The sequence below is a fragment of the Eimeria necatrix genome, genomic scaffold (genome assembly GCF_000499385.1).
Source record: "Eimeria necatrix Houghton genomic scaffold, Enh_scaff4, whole genome shotgun sequence".
Classification (NCBI taxonomy): domain Eukaryota; phylum Apicomplexa; class Conoidasida; order Eucoccidiorida; family Eimeriidae; genus Eimeria; species Eimeria necatrix.
The window spans coordinates 229,391-246,890 of record NW_013654790.1 but is presented as its reverse complement, the minus strand read 5'-3'; the positions used below and the strand labels follow the sequence as shown (position 1 = coordinate 246,890).

The 17,500-nt window shown below is 56.3% G+C and overlaps 6 protein-coding genes across 6 annotated transcripts in view; 4 read left to right on the top strand and 2 right to left on the bottom strand.

The window, feature by feature from the left end:
- Positions 1-108, top strand: part of ENH_00059150 (PEK kinase, putative) — a gene marked incomplete at both ends in the record, with an annotated part of 2,395 nt that extends 2,287 nt beyond the window's left edge. The window contains one exon of the mRNA XM_013583652.1: positions 1-108. This exon is cut by the window's left edge and continues 582 nt beyond it. Within this exon, the coding sequence (XP_013439106.1) occupies positions 1-108 (108 nt within the window).
- A 1,883-nt stretch (positions 109-1,991) lies between these two features.
- On the bottom strand, positions 1,992-2,609 carry ENH_00059140 (hypothetical protein, conserved; the record flags this gene model as incomplete). The annotated part of the gene is made up of 1 exon (XM_013583651.1): positions 1,992-2,609. The coding sequence occupies one exon, from the start codon at positions 2,607-2,609 to the stop codon at positions 1,992-1,994; it is 618 nt and encodes a 205-aa protein (XP_013439105.1).
- Positions 2,610-2,823: 214 nt separating this feature from the next.
- On the top strand, positions 2,824-5,468 carry ENH_00059130 (proliferation-associated protein 2g4, putative; the record flags this gene model as incomplete). Its single annotated transcript, XM_013583650.1, has 6 exons — positions 2,824-3,139; positions 3,505-3,652; positions 3,928-4,048; positions 4,349-4,472; positions 4,696-5,192; positions 5,424-5,468. 6 exons carry the CDS (start codon positions 2,824-2,826, stop codon positions 5,466-5,468), a joined length of 1,251 nt encoding a protein of 416 aa, XP_013439104.1.
- A 4,086-nt stretch (positions 5,469-9,554) lies between these two features.
- Positions 9,555-13,369, top strand: ENH_00059120 (ATP-dependent RNA helicase, putative; the record flags this gene model as incomplete). The annotated part of the gene is made up of 6 exons (XM_013583649.1): positions 9,555-10,262; positions 10,360-11,399; positions 11,751-11,834; positions 12,227-12,314; positions 12,558-12,910; positions 13,258-13,369. The coding sequence occupies 6 exons, from the start codon at positions 9,555-9,557 to the stop codon at positions 13,367-13,369; spliced, it is 2,385 nt and encodes a 794-aa protein (XP_013439103.1).
- Positions 13,370-13,816: 447 nt separating this feature from the next.
- ENH_00059110 (hypothetical protein) lies at positions 13,817-14,269 on the bottom strand (the record flags this gene model as incomplete). Its single annotated transcript, XM_013583648.1, has 1 exon — positions 13,817-14,269. One exon carries the CDS (start codon positions 14,267-14,269, stop codon positions 13,817-13,819), a length of 453 nt encoding a protein of 150 aa, XP_013439102.1.
- Positions 14,270-16,760: 2,491 nt separating this feature from the next.
- Positions 16,761-17,500, top strand: part of ENH_00059100 (hypothetical protein, conserved) — a gene marked incomplete at both ends in the record, with an annotated part of 1,851 nt that continues 1,111 nt past the window's right edge. The window contains one exon of the mRNA XM_013583647.1: positions 16,761-17,500. This exon is cut by the window's right edge and continues 1,111 nt beyond it. Coding sequence (XP_013439101.1) covers positions 16,761-17,500 — 740 coding nt within the window.

Here is a 17,500-nt window from a genome sequence, read left to right as displayed (position 1 = left end):
GCATCAAGTGTCGGCTGTTCCTTTGCAAGCAGGCCACTTGTGCGTCTTTGCTGCGGCTGGCAGCAGCAGCAAAGCAGTGAAGTAATAGCAGCAAAACAAAACGATTAAGCAGCAGCAAAGAAGCAGCAGCAAGAGTTTGCTGCTGCTGCTGCGGGTGCTGCGAGCGCAGGGACTTCCTGGCCTGCTGCCTGCAGCGCAGCAGCAGCAAACGGCCAACAGCAGAAGTGCTGCTGCAGCACCCCTTCATAGAAATCCATAATGCTGCTGTCAAGTCTTGTTTGCTGTTTTTGGAGCAGCCGAGACACCAGAAGGGCCACAAGGGTTTCAACCAGCCAGAAATGCCCTGGCAAACCCCCAGGCATTTGCCCTGAACTGCAGCAGCAGCAGCAGCAGCAGCAGCAGCAGCAGCAGCAGCAGCAGCGGCGGCGGCGGCGCTGCTGCAGCCCGTGCAGCGGCGGCGCCGCTGCTCCTGCTGCTGCGCCGCCTGCTGCAGCAGCTGCAGCAGCACGCGCCTCCGCAGGTGCTGCAGCAGGTGCAGCAATGGCAACTGTAGCAGGTGCAGCAGCAGCAGCAGCAGCAGCAGCAGCAGCAGCAACAGCTGCAGCAGGCGCCGCAGCAGCTGCTTGAGCAGGTGCAGCAGCTGCAGCGGAAACTCGGGTAAGGTTGCGGCTGCTGCAGCAGGCTGCTAACAGCGCAGGCAAGGCAGCGGGAGCAGCAGCAGCTGCTGCAGCACTTTGCTGCTGCTGCTGCAGAAGTGCCGCTGCTGCTGCTCGACGGCCTTCTTTGACTTATTGGTTTTATAGAGTGCTCGTTTGCCGCAGCAGCTGCTGCAGCAGCTGCTGCAGCAGCTGCTGCAGCAGCTGCTGCACTGCCTCCACTTTGTGTAGCTTGCTCAGTCGCTAGCTAGCTAGCTAACTAGAAAGGCAGCTGGCTAGCTAGCTAGCTAGCTAGCTAGCTAGCTAGCTAGCTAACTAGAAGAGTAGCTAGCTAGCTAGCTAGCTAACTAGAAAAGTAGCTAGCTAGCTAGCTAGCTAGCTAGCTAGCTAGCTAGCTGGCTATCTTTGTCTCTGGCTAGTTGGATGAGTGAGCGGTCTCTGCGGAAGACGGTAGCGGAGAGTTACTTTGCTGCTGCTGCTGCTGCTGCTGCTGCTGCTGCTGCTGGCGCAAGCGAAGTGGCCCTCGCTAGCCAAAGGATTGATGAGTGCAGCAACAAGAATTGCAGAGTATGTCGAAACGAGGCAGCAGCAAATGCATTTGCTGCTGCTGCTGCTGCTGCTGCTGCTGCAGCTTTGAGTCGAGCGTTGCTGCAGCAACAGGTTGCTGCAGCAGGAGCAGCAATTGCTGCAGCAGCAGCTAGCTGCAGACGCAGCGTGCCCAAGCGTCAAGGCCGAGAGCAGCAGCAGCTGCTGCTGCTCAAACGCTGCTGCTGCTTTGCTGCTGCTCCCAAGAGCAGCAGCAGCAGGTGCTGCTGCTCAAACGCTGCTGCTGCTTTGCTGCTGCTCCCATGAGCAGCCGCAGCAGCAGGGGGCGCTGCTCAGTTGCTGCTCTTGCTGCTGCTGCTCTTGCTGCTGCTCCTGGCCGCTGCTGCTGCTGCGCTGCTGCGCAGCAGCGGGTTGGGCGGCAGCGCGTAGAAGTAGCTGCGGTGTACAGGCAGCTGCCAGTTCGTTGCAACAGCAAACTTCAACCTTTTTGCTGCTCCATTTACTTTTCCTTCAAACCCAATAAGCCCAAAATAAACCAGAAACAACACCAACATGAACAGCGACTGCCCGGCCTGCAGCAGCAGCAGCAGCAGCAGCAGCAGCAGCAGCGGTGCGCGTGGGCGCAGCAGCGGGTGCAGCAGCACGCGCGTGTCGGCAGCCGCAACAGCAGCAGACGCAGCAGCGCCAACGCAGGCAGCAGCAGCAGCAAGCAGCGTAAACCGACACCCACAGCAGCAACAGCAGCAGCAGCAGCAAGCAGCGCCAGAACCGACACCCACAGCAGCAGCTTCAGCAGCAGCAGCAGCAGCAGCAGCAAACAGCGCCAGCATCAACACCCACAGCAGCAGCTTCAGCAGCAGCAGCAACAGCAGGCAGCGCCAGAACCAACACCCCGAGCAGCAGCTTCAGCAGCAGCAACAGCAACAGCAGCAGCAGCAACAGCAGCAGCAGCAGCAGCAGCAGCAGCAGCAGCACCTCATTTTCGAGAATTTTTTCAGTGAGGGAGCCGATGGCGTTTCCAGAAAGGAAAAGAAAAGTTTCTGCTTTTGGGTCATTTGTGTTGAAGTCAGTGAAGGCTATTGGGGAGGCCAGCAGGCACAGCGGCAGCAGCCTGCTGCTGCTGCTGCTGCTGCTGCTGCTGCTGCTGCTGCTGCTGCTGCTGCTGCTGGGGCTGCTGCTGCTGGGCGCGGAGCCGCGGCTGCTGCTGCTCGGCTCGCGGAAACTGCGGGTAAAACGGCTGAGCCGCTGCTGCAGCTGCTGCTGGAACAGCTGCTGCCGCTGCTGCTGCAGCTGCTGCTGCAGCTGCTGCTGCAGCTGCTGCTGCAGCAGCTGCTGCTGCTGCAGGGGAGACACAAGCACTCGGCTGCGCAGCAGAGCAGCAGCGCGAGACAGGAAAGAGGTCGTCATCCTCTGCTGCTGCTGCTGCTGCTGCGGTAGAAAATTACAGCGGGAGGAGCTGCTGCTGGCTGCTGCTGCTGCTGCTGCTGCTGGCGTGTGCAGAGGCGTCAGCAGCAGCAACGCCCAAACCCTAAACCCTAAACCCTAAACCCTAAATACGCAAGAAGACACGGGCGCGGCTAAGTCTCCCAAGCAGGACAAACTAAACTTTAGCTGCTGCTGCATGCGGCCGGGCGCTGCTGCTGCAGCGACGGGGCTGGGAGCAGCAGCAGCTGCTGCTGCTGGCGGCTGCTGCAGCAGCAGCAGCAGCAAACGGGGTTGGGCCGTTGCAGGCGCCCGGCTTAAGTGTTTTTGTTGGAGGAACACTAAGTTGGAGGTTTGCGGTGAACGTACACCCGAAAGAAAAGGTTTCGCAGCAGCAGCAGCAGCAGCAGCAGCAGCAGGCGCCCCGCACGCCGCCCCACGAGGTTTCCAGCTAGAGCTGCTGCTCCCTCAGGTGTCTATACACCCCACGAGTAGCGCCTTTTGCATCACTGCAGGTGAGGCTTTGCTGCTGGGGAGCTGCAGCGGGGCTGTGTGTCGAGTTGCTGCTGCTGCTGCAGCAGCAGCAGCAGCAGCAGCAGCCGCTGCTGCTGCTGCCGCTGGCGCCGCCCTGAGTTACAGCTGCAGCGTGTCCTTTTTGTGGGAAAAAGCTGCTGCTGCAACCGGGTGCAGCCACAGCAGCAGCAGCAGCAGCTGCTGCTGCTGCTGCGGCGGCTGTGGGGCCCCCGGGCGGCTTGAGGGTTTGGGCCAGACTCCGATTTAGGGTTTAGGGTTTAGGGTTTAGGACACGTGTAAAAGCAGCAGCTGCCATTAAGTCTTAATGGGCCTCTCACTTCTCCCGGGGCGGCTGTTGTTGCCTAGGAACAGCAGCAGCAGCAGCAGCAACAGCAGCAACAGCAGCAGCAGCAGCAGCAGCAGCAGCAGTTTCGTGTCTGCGTGGACTTGGGTTTGGGGTGTACGTACAGCCCAAGTTGCGGCTTGCTTCTGGGGTGTATGTACACCTCGGGAGTGTATGGAGTTCTTTTCTCTGGTTCCATCTTTTGGTTCTTTTGCATCTAAATGTTTATTTATTATTTATTTATTTTATTTATTTATTTATTTATTTATTTTATTTTATTTATTTATTTATTTATTTATTTCTGTTTTCTCTCTTTAAATTCAACCAGCTGCAGATCGCTTGCAAGTCTGTTCTCGCCGACACAAGCCCAGGGCTCAGGACTTAGGGTTTAGGGTTTAGGGTTTAGGGTTTAGGGTTTAGGGTTTAGGGTTTAGGGTTTTGCTGCAGCAAAATGAGCGACCACGAGCTCAGCGAGGGCGAGCGCGAGGGGCCGCAAGAGCTCAGCAGCCCCCAGGCGGTGGAGAAGCTGAAGGCAGCAGCAGAAATTGCAAATGCTGCTTTGAGACAGGTTCGCGCTGCTGCTGCTGCTGCTGCTGCTGCTGCTGCTGCTGCTGCTGCTGCTGCTGCTGCTGCTGCTGCTGCTGATGATTATGCTGCTGCTGCTGCTGCTGCTGGTGTGGGTGCTGGTCTGCGCGTCTTGCTGCTGCTGCTGCGCGTGCTTTTCCGGCTCTTCCTGCTGCTGCTGCTGCTGCGCATGTTGTTCGCGTTGTTCTTGCTGCTGCTGCTGCTGAGTCGTCCCAGTGCGCCCCACGGGCCTGGGGTTTAGGGTTTAGGGTTTAGGGTTTAGGGTTTAGGGTTTGGGGCGCAGGTGTTGGCGCGAGTGGTGCCTGGGGAAGACGTTTTTGAGTTGTGTTTATTTGGAGATTTATTTGTTGCAAAAGAAGCAGCAAAAGTTTACCAAAGAAAGGCCAAGGCCAAGAAGATCGAAAAAGGTTTGCTGCTGCTCTTTTTATTATCAACTAATTAATTAATTAATTAATTAATTAATTAATCAATTAATTAATTAATTAATTAATTAATTAATATTTATTTATTTGTTTATTGTTTCATCCGTTTCGGTATTTGTTTAATCCGCGTTTTGTCCTGGCTTTCACCCTTCCTCCGCTGCTGCTGCTGCTGCTGCTGCTGCTGCTGCTGCTGCTGCTGCTGCTGCAGGGATAGCGGTGCCGACGTGCGTGTCAGTGAACGAAGTGTTTGCGAACTTCTCTCCTTGCGAAAGAGCTGCTTCTTTGCTGCTGCGGGAGGGGGATTTGGTGAAGGTGCATTTGGGGGCGCACATAGATGGTTTTGTTGCTGCTGCTGCTTACACCGTCATTTGCTGCAGCAGCAACGCAGCAGCTTTCAGCAGCGGGGCTTCTCCCGCAGCAGCAGCAGCAGCAGCAGAAGCAGCAGCGGCGGTCCGCGAGACCCTCGCGGCGCTGCCGCCCGCCCCCGAGGAGTACCGCCAGCAGCAGCAGCAGCTCCGCGAAGCAGCAGCAGCAGCAGCAGCAGCAGCAGCAGCAGCAGCAGCAGGACCTGCTGCTGCTGTCCTCAAGGCCTGCTGGCTGGCAGCAGAAGCTGCGCTGCGCAAAGTCGACGTGGGCGCGAAGGCCAGCGAAGTCACGAAGGCCATCGAGGCCGTCGCAGAAGACATGGGAGTCAAACCCATGCACGTCAGTCCTGCTGCTGCTGCTGCTGCTGCTGCTGCTGCTGCTGCTGCTGCTGCTGCTGCTGCTGCTGCGGATGCAGCGGATGCAGTGCTGCGGCTGCAGTGCTGCTGCTGCGGATGCAGTGCTGTTGTTGATGCAGTGCTGCTGCTGCGGATGCAGTGCTGCTGCTGCTGCTGCTGCGGATGAAATGGTGCTGCTGCTGCTGCTGTTGCTGCTGCTGCAGCGGTGGTGCAGTGCTGCTGCAGTGGGACAGTGCTGCTGATGCTGCAAGGGTGCTGATGCAATGCTGCTGCGGATGCAGCCCTGCTGCTGCAGTGCTGCTGCTGATGCAGTGCTGCAGCTGCTGCAACGCTGCTGCAACTGCTGCAGGGCCGCTGCTGCAGTGCTGCTGCTGGAATGCTGCTGCTGCAATGGTGCTGCTGCTGCTGCAGTGCTGCTGCGGTGCTGGTGGTTGTGTTTGTCTTCTTTTTTGCTGCTTTTTGTCTTCTTTGGAAGGCAATTGCTGCTGCTGCTGCTGCTGCTGCTGCTGCTGCTGCAGGGAGTTCTGTGCTACCAAATGAAGCAGCACGTAATCGAAGGCAGCCGGACCTTCCCAATTGTCTCCGGTTCAGCAGAAGACAAGGTGCATGCAATTTCTTTTTATTTTTTATTTTTTATTTTTATTTATTCTTTTAATTGTTTTATTCTTTTAATTGTTTTATTCTTTTAATTGCTTTATTCTTTTAATTGTTTTATTCTTTTAATTGTTTTATTCTTTTAATTATTTCATTCTTTTGTTGCTGCTGCTGTGCACTTTTATTTGTCGTCTGTTTATCTCCCAGCTGCTCATCTTTACTATTTGCTGCTGCTGCACTTACTGCTGCGGCATTTGCTGCTGCTGCATATGCTGCTGCTGCATTTGCTGCTGCTGCATTTGCTGCTGCTGCACTTGCTACTGCTGCACTTGCTGCTGCTGCACTTGCTGCTGCTGCACTTGCTGCTGCTGCACTTGCTGCTGCTGCACTTGCTGCTGCTGCTGCTGCAGCAAGAAGACTTTACCTTCGAGGCGAATGAGCTGTACTCTCTGGACGTGGTGCTGTCAGCAGGTGAGAAGATTTATTTATTTATTTATTTATTTTATTAATTAAATTAATTTAAATTATATTTTGGAATTAATTCAAATCCAATTCACATTTTGAAATTAATTCAAATCCAATTCATGAATTCAGCCCCTCCAATTGCCCAGTCCGACAACCCCACCGCTGCTGCTGCTGCTGCTGCTGCTGCTGCTGCTGCTGCTGCTGCGCGTCTCAACCCGCAACTCTTTCGGCGCTCCCCCCTACCCCGCAAGAACTTCTTCATTCAATTATTATTTATTATTTATTTAATTTTGTTTTATTTATTTATTTATTTATTTATTTATTTATTTATTTATTTATTTATTTATTTATTTATTTATTTATTAGGAGAAGGAAGAGCGCGGGAGTCTGCAGTGCGGCCTTCGGTCTTCAAGCGGGCGGTGGAAAGGAAGTACATTTTGAAGAGCCAGTTGGGCCGGGCCTTCATGAACCAAGTGGAGAACAGATAAATAATAAATAAATAAATAAATAAATAAATAAATAAATAAATAAATAAAAATAAATAAATAAATAAATAAATAGTTTTAACTCTTCAGTTCGTTCTTTGGTGAAAAGCGCAAGTTCCAGTTCTTCAGCAGCTCGTCCCAGGAGCTGATCTGCCCGCAGCAGCAAACGGCGTTGCTGCTGCTGCTGCTGCTGCTGCTGCTGCTGCTGCTGCTGCTGCGGTTGAAGATGCTGCTGGTGCTGCTGTTGCAGAGCCTCCTGCTGTTGCCGTTGTAGATGCTGCTGCTGTTTTCTTCGGTGCTGCTGCTGCTGCTGCGATGAGTGGCGCAGCTTTGCTGCTGCTGCTGCGATGAGTGGCGCAGCTTTGCTGCTGCTGCTGCTGCTGCTGCTGCTGCTGCCGTTCTTTCGCTGCTGCGAACGCAGCATTTACGACTCTTGAGTAAACAACCGCAGATGCATTAAAATTAATTATTTATTTTTGAATATTTATTTTATTTATTTCTTTTTTTCTTTTATTTGCTGCAGACTTCCCAACTCTCCCCTTCTCCCTGCGGCAGCTATCTGACGAAAGAGCCTCCAAGGTCGGAGTCGCCGAGGCCATGCGCCACGAGCTCATCACCCCCTACGTCCCCACAGAAGGTGTCTTGCTGCTGCTGCTGCTGCTGTTGCTGCTGCTGCTGCTGTTGCTGCTGCTGCTGCTGTTGCTATTGGTGCTGCTGCGGTTGGTGCTGCTGCTGTTGGCGGTGCTGCTGCTGTTGGTGCTGCTGCGGTTGGTGCTGCTGCGGCTGGTGCTGCTGCGGTTGGTGTTGCTGCTGTCGGTGCTGCTGCTAGTGCTGCTGCAGCTGTCGTTGCTGCATCTGCTGCTGCTGTTGATGGTGGTGTTGCTGCTGCTGTTTTTGGTGCTGCTGCTGCCGCTGTTATTGCTGCTGCTGCTGCCGCCGCTACTGTTGGTTTTATTGCTGCTGCTGTTGAAATGGTGTCATTGCTGATGTCTTGCTGCTGCGCTGCTGTTGCTGCTGCTGCTGCTTCTGTCGGTGATGCACTGCTGCTGCTTTCGTGTATGCTACTGCTGCTGCTCTTGGTGCTGCTCTGTGTGTTGCTGCTAATGCTGTTACTGCTGCTGCTGCTGCTGCTGCTGCTGCTGCTGCAGACCGAGGCGGCGCTTTAACAGCACAATTCAAATGCACAGTGCACCTGACGCCTTCTGGAGTCAAAAAGGCGAGCGAGGGTTTAGGGTTTAGGGTTTAGGGTTTAGGGTTTAGGGTTTAGGGTTTAGGTTGTGGGGCCTCGGGGTGGAGGCGGCGTTGTGGGCGCAGCTTCAAATTGGGAATTCTCAAGGCTTAGGGTTTAAACAGTAGAGCTTAGGGCTTAGAGTTCGGGGTTTAGGGTTTAGGGTTTAGGGTTTAGGGTTTAGGGTTTAGGGTTTAGGGTTTAGGGTTTGCTGCGCAGGTCACGGGGCTGCCTTTCGTGCAAGAGCGTTTGCTGAAGGCCCCGGATTTGAAGCGGGAAGACCTGAAGGCTCTTTTGGCGGTTTCGCTAAACCCTAAAAAGAATAAAAAGAAGCAAAAGAGTGCAGCAGCAGAGGCCAGCAGCTAGAGCAGCAGCAGCAGCAGCAGCAGCAGCAGCAGCAGCAGCAGCAACACAGGCAGCAAACAGTCGACACAATAGGGGCTTCGGTCCCACGCAGAGCAGGCTCAGAGAGACGCAGGCAGGGGAGAGGCAGCAGCAGCAGCGCCTGCCGTCTTGCTGCTGCTGCTGCTGCTGCTGCTGCTGCTGCTGCTGCTCGACAGCAGCAGCAGCAGCAGCAGCAGTGGCGAGGGGCCCACCCTGCTGCTGTTAGTGACTCGCATGCAGTAGCGCCGCAGCTTTAGCAGAGGGAAGCGTTTCGCTCATTTGCTGCTCCTGCTGCTGCTGCCTAGCCTGCTGCTGGAAAGCAGCACAACCAGCAGCAGCAGCAGCAGCAGCTACCTGCTGCAGCAGATGGCTGCTGCTGCTGCGGCGGCGCTTTATGCTGCTTCCGGATAACTCGTTTGGTCACTAAGACATGCAACGTGCTGCAGTGTACTGGAGGCGGGATATGCAGCAGCAGCAGCTGCGGGGGGGCGGGATGTCTGCTGCTGCAGCAGGAAACCGCGCCACTTGCTGCTGCTGTGGCTGTTCCGCGCAGCAGCAGCAGTGAGGCCTGATACTCCCGCTCTTGAGCAGCTAGGGTTTAGGGTTTGTAGCAGGGTTTAGGGTTTAGGGTTTGTAGCAGGGTTTAGGGTTTAGAGGGCCTCTGAGCCTCAAATTTGAAAAAGAAGTGAAATGAGCAGCAGCAAAAGCGGCGAGGTCACTGCAGCGCTGCAGCGAGCTTGGGGTGTCTAGACACCGCGGGCCCAGCAGTTGGAAACCTCCTCAAAAATCAAATTTTCATTTATTTCATTTTTATTTAAATTAATAAATTAAAAATAAAAAGTCCAGGGCTGACAAAACGCGTGTGTGGGGCCCCCGGGGGCCCCATGAGGCTCTTGGGGGCCCCCAGGTAGCTCAGGGGGCCCCCAGGGGCCCCTGGGGGCCCTTGTGTTCCCTTCACAAACCCTAAACCCTAAACCCTAAACCCTAATTTGGTGGAGGGCTTTTTATTTGGGTCCATATGGTGATTGTTGTTTGGCTGGCGTTAAGCAGCGGGCCCTAAACCCTAAACCCTAAACCCTAAACCCTCATATCTAAACCGTAAACACTCAGTCCTGACCTCCGCCTGACGCTGCTGCTAAGCCTCCGCGTAAACCCTCATGAGACCTGGGATTGTAAACTCTTCCAGCCCATGGCAGCAGCAGCAGCAGCAGCAGCAGCAGCAGCAGCAGCAGCAGCAGCAGCAGGAGGCCCCAGGCTCCCCTTGGGGGGGCCGCTCGCTCTCCACCGCTGGGGGGCCCCCACTCTGTGGAAGGGTCCCGCGGCGCAGCAGCAGTTGCTGCTGCTGCGCTGCTGCTGCAGCAGAGATGGTGGTGTTGCTGCAGCAGCAACGCAGCAGCAGCAACCGCTGTTGCGCTGCTGCAGCAGCAGCACCACTGTCTCTCCTGTAAGGAAACAGTTGCAGCAGCAGCTGCTGCAGCAGCAGCTGCTGCAGCAGCAGCAGCAGCAGCAGCTGTATCAAACCCGCTGCTGGAGCAGTGCCTCCCACAATGAGTCTCGAGATCATGTGCGCGCAGCAGCTGCTGCTGGGAGTAGCAGCAGCAGCAGCAGCAGCAGCAGCAACAGCAACAGCAGCAGCAGCAACAACAACAACAAAAATAGCAGGGGCCGCACCAGGCGCCGGCCACAACGCGTCGCTTCCAGCTCCCCCAGCAGCAGCAGCAGCAGCAGCAGCAGCAGCAGCAGCAGCAGCAGCAGCAGCAGCAGCAGCATAAGTGCAGCAGCAAGGCGGTCTTTTGTGCAGTTCGGCGTTGCTGCTCCTTTGCTGCAGGCAATAGCGCGTTTGGGTTTGCTGCAGCCAACAGCAATTCAAGAAAAGGCAATTCCCGTAATAAAGAAAGTGAGTTTTTTAATTCTTTTATCTCCTGCTGCTTCTTTTATTCATTTCTGCTGCTGCTGCTGCTGCTGCTGCTGCTGCTGCTGCTGCTGCTGCTCAGGGCCACAGTGTTCTGCTGCTGGCGCCCGCTGGCAGCGGCAAGACCCTCAGCTACGCACTTCCTTTGCTCTCCCGCCTCCACCCATCAGCAGCAGCAGCAGCAGCAGCTGCTGCTGCTGCTGCAGCAGCCCCAGCAGCAGCAGCAGCAGCAGCAGCAGCAGCAGGAGGCCGCCCCGCGCAGCCGCACTGCCCGCGGCTGCTGATTCTGGTGCCCACGCGGGAGTTGGCCCGCCAGGTGTACAGCAGCACGCTGCAGCCGCTTGCTGCTGCTGCTGCTGCTGCAGTGACCGACATCAGCAGCAGCAGCAGCAGCAGCAGCAGCAGCAGCAGCCGCGCAGCGCGCTACGGATGGCCCCTCTCTGCATGCGTCTTGGCGGGGGGCGGCAGCTATGCTGCTGAAGCTGCTGCGCTGCAGCAGGGAGTGGACGCAGCTGTCTGTACACCTGCGCGGCTGCTGCTGCACCTCAAGAAAAGAAATTTGCTGCTGCAGCAGCTGCAGCAGCTCGTCGTGGAGGAAGCAGACGCCCTTTGCGACTCCTTCTACGCCAAGGAGCTCCACTTCATCCTGAGTCTCGTCAAGCAGCAGCGCGGATTCAGCAGCAGCAGCAGCAGCAGCAGCAGCAGCAGCAGCAGCAAGAAGGGGGTGCAGCTGGTGTTTGTAGGAGCAGCAAACTCGGGGGCCCTTGTCTCTTTCCTTCGCTCTTTCAGGCCGGACGGCTCGGAGACAGAATTCCTGCTGCGGGGAACAAACAGCAGCAGCAGCAGCAGCAGCAGCAGCAGCGACAGCAGCAGCAGCAGCAGCAGCAGCAGCTCGAGTCTGTACGACGAGCTAACTCTTGTGTCTAGCGGGGGCCTCCATTTGCTGCCCCCGCGCTGCCAGCAGCAATTTGTGGCCATCGACTCCACCGGCGGTTTGCTGCAGCTGCTGGAGGCTGTGGGGCCCCCGTCGCAGCAGGAGAAGCAGCAGCAGCAGCAGCAGCAGCAGCAGCAGCAGCAGCAGTGTCAGACTGTGGTCTTCTGCAACACGCTCTCCGCCTGCAGGTATGCCGTTTCTGCTGCTGCTGTTGAATCTGCTGCTGCTGCTGCTGCTGCTGCTGCTGCTGCTGCTGCTGGTTTGCCGCTATCAACTCACTACCATCAAGAGGCAGAGGGCTCGTGCTGCTGCTGCTGCTGCTGCTGTTGCTGCTGCTGCTGCTGCTGCTGCTGACGAATGAGCATGCGCGCACTTCGACTTTCCGCCGCGCGCAGCCGACTAGTTGTCAATTAATTCAAACTGCATTTATTTATTTATTTATTTATTTATTTATTTATTTATTTATTTATTTATTTATTTATTTATTTATTTATTTATTTATTATTTATTTATTTATTTATTTGTTTATTTATATTTAGGGCTGCGGACTTTTACTTGAGAGAAAGAGGAGTGGCTTGTTCGGCGTGCCACGGGGAGCTGCCATTTGCTGTGCGGGAGAAGGAGTGCGGAGTTTGTTTGAATTGGAATTAATTATTTATTTTTAATTTAATTATTTATTTAAATTTTATTTTTTAATTCAATAAAAGCATTTCAAACACTTTTCAACGAAATGGCCACGCGCAGCGCGTCAAGTCGAGGGCTCTGGCTCTTCTTGGGACACCCTGCTGCTGCTGCTGCTGCTGCACTTGCTGCTGCAGCAGCAGCAGCAGCTGCTGCTGCTGCTTGCTGTTCGTCTGCTGCTCTTGCTGCTGTGGGAGCTGCTGCTGCTGTCCTCTGGGGCTAACATGCACATGGTGGAAGATCTTGGGTAACGCGTCAAGGCCAAAGGCATAAAATTAGGGTTTAGGGTTTAGGGTTTAGGGTTTAGGGTTTAGGGTTTAGGGTTTGTGCGCAGATTCAAGCGCTTCGTGCAAGGCAAGAGTCGTGTGCTCATTACCACTGACGTCTGCGCCAGAGGCCTTGACTTGCCAAACGTCAAACATGTAGGCTGCTGCTGCTGCTGTTGTTGTTGCTGCTGCAGCTGCTGCTGTTGCTGCTGCTGCTGTTGCTGCTGCTGCTGCTGCTGATGCTGCAGCTTCACCTGCCGCTGCTGCTACTTCTGCAACCACTCCTGCTGCATTCGTTGCAACAACAGGAGCAGCGGCTCCTCCCCCAGCCAACTAAAGCCGCTCCTGCTGCTGCTGCTGCTGCTGCTGCTGCTGCTGCTGCTGCTGCTGCTGCTGCAGGTGGTGATGTTTGGGATGCCGCAGCACTTCGTGGACTACCTCCACAGAGTGGGGCGCCTCAGCAGAGGAGCAGCAGCAGGAAAAGTGACAGCGCTGCACAGGCGGCGGGACCGGCCGCTGCTGCAGCAGATAATGGCAGCAACTGCTGCTGCTGCTGCTCCTGCTGCTGCTGCTGCTGCTAGGCCTGCTGAGCAGCGCTTGCAGGAGCTTCAGCTGCAGCAGCAGCTGCTGCAGCACGCGCCGGAGCAGCAGCAGCAGCAGCAGCCGGCGCTTGCTGCAATCACTTTCGTCAACAGCAGAACCAGGCGCATACTTAAGCTGCAGCGGAGATGGCAGCAGCTGCTTGACATGAAGTGAGCAGCTGCAGCAACACAGTAGTTGCTGCTGCTGCTGCTGCTGCTGCTGCTGCTGCTGCTGCTGCTGCTGCTGCTTCTCCATCATATTAGAAGCCTTAGTAGGTGCTCCGTCGTTGAGGGCTTTTTCTCATGCGCCTCTGTATGCACTTCTGCTGCTGTTGATGCTGCTGTCCCTGCACTGCTGCTGCTGCTGTTGCTGCTGCTGCTGCTGCTGTTGCTGCTGCTGCTGCTGCTGCAGGAACAGGAAAAGGAAAATAGGAGGGCGCAAGGCCGCTGGCTTGGCGCCTCGGAGAGGCCTCGCGAGCCCTCGGAACAAACACTACCTAAAGAAGCTGCACTTCAAGTAAGCAGCAGCAGCAGCAACAGCAGCAACAGCAACAGCAACAGCAGCAGCAGCAGCTGCAGCAACAGCAACAGCAACAGCAGCAGCAGCAGCAGCAGCAGCAGCTGTGCTAACGGGAAGGGGGTTCGAATGGGGATTTGGATGGCGACCAGAAGCCCTTGCTTCTGCTGCTGCTCGGAACACCAGTGCTGCTGCTGCTTCTCCCCATTTTGCTGCTGCGCTTTGGGTTATCGCTGCTGCTGCTGCTGCTGCTGCTACTCTTGCTGCTGCTGTTCTTAGAATGAAGGCGGAGAAGAAACTCGCGGAGCTCCAGAAGAGAGGCATCATTCGCAAGTCCCACAAACTCCCCAGGTAAGCACAGGTCGCGCTGCTGCTGCTGCTGATTTTGTTGCTGCTGCTGCTGCTGCTGATTTTGCTGCTGCTGCTGCTGCTGCTGCTTATCAGATCTGTAAGTTCCAGATTTGAGGCCTGTGCTGCCGCAGCTGCTAGCTCCTAGGAATGCAGTTGCAGGTTCTTGATTACTGTCGCTGCTGCTGCTGCCCCTAGCATTGCTGCTGCTCCTAACACTGCTGCTGCTGCTGCTGCTGCTGCTGCTGCTGCTGCTGCTGCTGCTGCTGCTGCAGGCGCCCCGACAGCGTGATAGAGCGCTGCGACGCGCAGCAGATCCCAAAAGTGCAGAGAGGGGCTGACGGCCATATGCAGTTCTTTGGTGTTCGCCGCAGCAGGAGGAAGCAAGAAGAACTTCGAATGCAGCAGGAGGTATTGCTGCTGCTGCTGCTGCTGCTGCTGCTGCTGCTGCTGCTGCTGCTGCAGCTGCCGCTGCAGTCGCCGCTGCTTTCGCTTCTGCTGCTTCGCCTCATGATGCGCATGTGCTGTGTCAGCAGTCCCGCTAGAGAAAGAGACAGCCAAACTTGAATCTGCTGCTGCTGCTTCTGCTGCTGCTGCTGCTGCTGCTGCTGCTGCTGCTGGGGTGTCTGTACACCGCAGGCGGGGCGGTATGAAGACCCTAGCATTACAGTTCCTTTAGAAAAAACTCCGAAGTTTTCGGAGACGAAAAGAGTGGGGGAGAGGAGGCCTTTGTTTTCCTGAGGTGTACGTACACCTGAGCGCTGCTGCTGCTCCTTAGCGTCCTGCTGCTGCTGCTGCTCACTGGCTCCCCTGCTGCTGCTGCTGCCCAGTGGCCCCCCTGCTGCTGCTGCTGCTCTTTGGCTCGCCTGCTGCTGCTGCTGCTGCACTTCTGGATATTTGCAAACCGTCGCCTCCCCCGCGTGCAGCACCAGACGTAGCAGCAGCAGCAGCAGAAGTAGCAGCAGCAGCAGCAGCAGCAACGACAGCTGCGGCGTGGAAAAGAGAGGCTCGCAGCAGCAAAAGCGAGTAGGCGACAGCAGCAGCAGCAGCAAACGGAGACAGAGAAAGACACAAGAGCAGCAGAGGACAGAAGCAACGGCGGCGGCCTTGCTGCTGGCCCTCCAAGCAGCTGCTGCTGCTTTGCTGCAGCAGCAGCCCCTTCTCCTGCAGCAGGGGGAGTGGAGCGCAGCAGCAGTATTCACAGCAGCAGCCAGCAGCAGTGTTCGCAGCAGCAGCCAGCAGCAGTATTCGCAGCAGCCCGCAGCAGCAGCTGCAGCTAGCTAGAATTAGCTGCAGCTAGCTAAAAGTAGCTGCAGCTAGCTAGAAGTAGCCGCAGCTAGCTCTTGTGAGCTACAGCTAGCTGCAGCTAGCTCCGGCTAGCTACAGCTAGCTGCAGCTAGCTCCGGCTAGCTACAGCTAGCTGCAAGTTGCCACAGCCCATCCCATGTGGCCCTGGGTAACTGCAGCTAGCTATGGCTAGCTGCAGCTAGCTACGGCTAGCTGTTGCTAGCTATCGCTAGCTTGCCTTAGCTGGGCCGAGCCACAGCTAGCTGTGCTGGCTAGCTGCAGCTAGCTGCAGCTAGCCAACACTGGCGAGGCTAAGCCAGGCGTGGCGAGCTGTGGGCGTGACTCTGTCTTGGGCAAAATGTGCGCAGCTGCAGCTAGCTGCAGCTAGCTGGCTGCAGCTGCAGCTAGCTGGCTGCAGCTGCAGCTAGCTGCAGCAGGCTGGCTGCAGCTGCAGCTGGCTCTGAGTGACTGCACCCATGTGCGAGTGCCTGGAGCTAGCTGCGAGCTGCTGCAGCTAGCTGTGCGTGGCTGCAGCTAGCTATGCGTGGCTGCAGCTAGCTAAGTGTGGCTGCAGCTAGCCATGAGTAGCTGCAGCTAGTTGGGGTGTTAGGCCTGCTGCAGCTGGCTGCTAGCTAGCTGTGGGCCCCTCCGTAGCTAGCTACAGCTTGCTATAGAAAGAGCTGCGGCTAGCTGTAAAGTGCCGCAGTCAGCTGCTGTAGTTAGCTGCGAGCTGCTGCAGCTAGCCTCGAGCTGCTGCAGCTAACTGCAAACTGCTGCAGCTAGCCTCGAGCTGCTGCAGCTAGCTGCGAGCTGCTGAAGCTAGCTGCGAGCTGCTGCAGCTAACTGCAAGCTGCTGCAGCTAGCCTCGAGCTGCTGAAGCTAGCTGCAAGCTGCTGCAGCTCACTGCTTGCTGCTGCAGCTCACTGCAAGCTGCTGCAGCTAGCTGCGAGCTGCTGCAGCTAGCTAACTGCGAGCGGCTGCAGCTAGCTGCGAGCTGCTGCAGCTAGCTAGCCACTGCGTCTTGGACTTTCTGGCTGTGTGGCTGAGGACTCATGGGGCTGTGTCTGTCTTCTCGTTGGTTTGTCTTCATTTAAAAAGTGGCATTTATGATTTATTTTAATTAAAATAAAAAATAAAACTAATTTAATTTCATTTGCTGCAGCAAAGATAGCTGCAAAGGCAAGAGTTGCTGCTGCTCGCTGCCGTGGGGTTCTCGCGAGCCCCAGCAGCCGCCTCGGCATTCTTTGCTGCTGCTGCATCGAATTTAATTCTTTTAATTCTTTTAAATTGCATGCATTTATATTCAATTTTTAGATACCTTTTGCAATTATAAAGAATACAGGCAGGCGCAGCAGCAGACACAACGAGCAGCAGCAGCAGCGGCTGCTGCAGAAGCCGAAGCAGCAGAGCCAGCAACAGCGGAAGGGAGAAGCACACTGCAGCAGCTGCAGCAGCAGCGGCTGCTGCTGCTTCAGAACCGCAACAGCCGCAACAGTCGCCAGCAGCAGCAGCAGCAGCAGCAGCAGCAGCAGCCATAATGCGGGCACATCATTGGACAGGGGCCACCGCTAGGCGGGGCCTTATGCATAAAGAGGCACTTCTGGCCTAAAAGTTGACATGGCCGCAGCAGCAGCAGCAGCTGTTGCTGCTGCTGCTTCTGCTGCTGCGGTTCGTGAGTCCAGGACCCGCAAGACGCAGCGACAGCAGCAGGGCAGCAGCAGCAGCAGCAAAGAGCAAAAAGCAGCAGCATTGGCGCTGCAGCAGGAGCAGTGAAGCCTCAGCAGCTTATGCAGAGTCTGCTGCTGAATTGGTGTCACAGCAGCAGCAGCAGCAGCAGCAGGGGGTTCCTCTTTGCTGCCACGAACTGCAATGATGCTGCTGCTGCTGCTGCTGCACATTCTGCTGCTGGTACCCCCGCAAGCAGGCGGGGTTACCTTCCCGAGCAGCAGGAGCTGCAGCAGCAGGAGCTGCAGCAGCAGAAGCTGCAGCAGCAGCCTCTATATCAGCAGCAGCAGCAGCAGCAGCAGCAGCGCAGCAGGGTTGCTTGGAGGCCTCAGTTCTCTCAGCAACTATGCTGCAGCAACCAGCAGCAGCAAAAATGTACCCTTGGGGTTTGCCCTCCCCACCGTGCTGAGGACGTGGAACTCAGGCAGTAGCAGCAGCAGCAGCAGCAGCAACAGCAGCAGCAGCAGCAGCAGCAGCAGCAGGTTTCTTTGTCGGCATGGTGGGGGAGTAGATGCCCTTAATGCTGTTAGAGAGAGGGCTGCAGCAGGCCGAGGGCAGCAGCAGCTCCAGAAGCAGCAGGAGCTGCTGCTGCAGCGGCAGCGGCTCTTGCAGCTGCAGCAGCAGCTGCAGCAAAAGCAGCAGCAGCAGCGAAAACGGCGGTCGCGAAGGGAGGAAGGGAGTGGCGCAGCAGCTGCTGCTGCACCCGCTGCTGCGGCGTCCCTTGCTGCCAGTGCTGCTGCTGCTGCTGCAGCAGAAGCAGCAGAACGGGATGCTTTGTTTGCTGCTGCTCTTTACGAGTCTGTAGAGGCAGCAAAGAGCCCACGCGAGCTGCTGCAGCTGCTGCTGCTGTTTGGAGACGTTTCTGCTGCTCCTGCTGCTGCCAG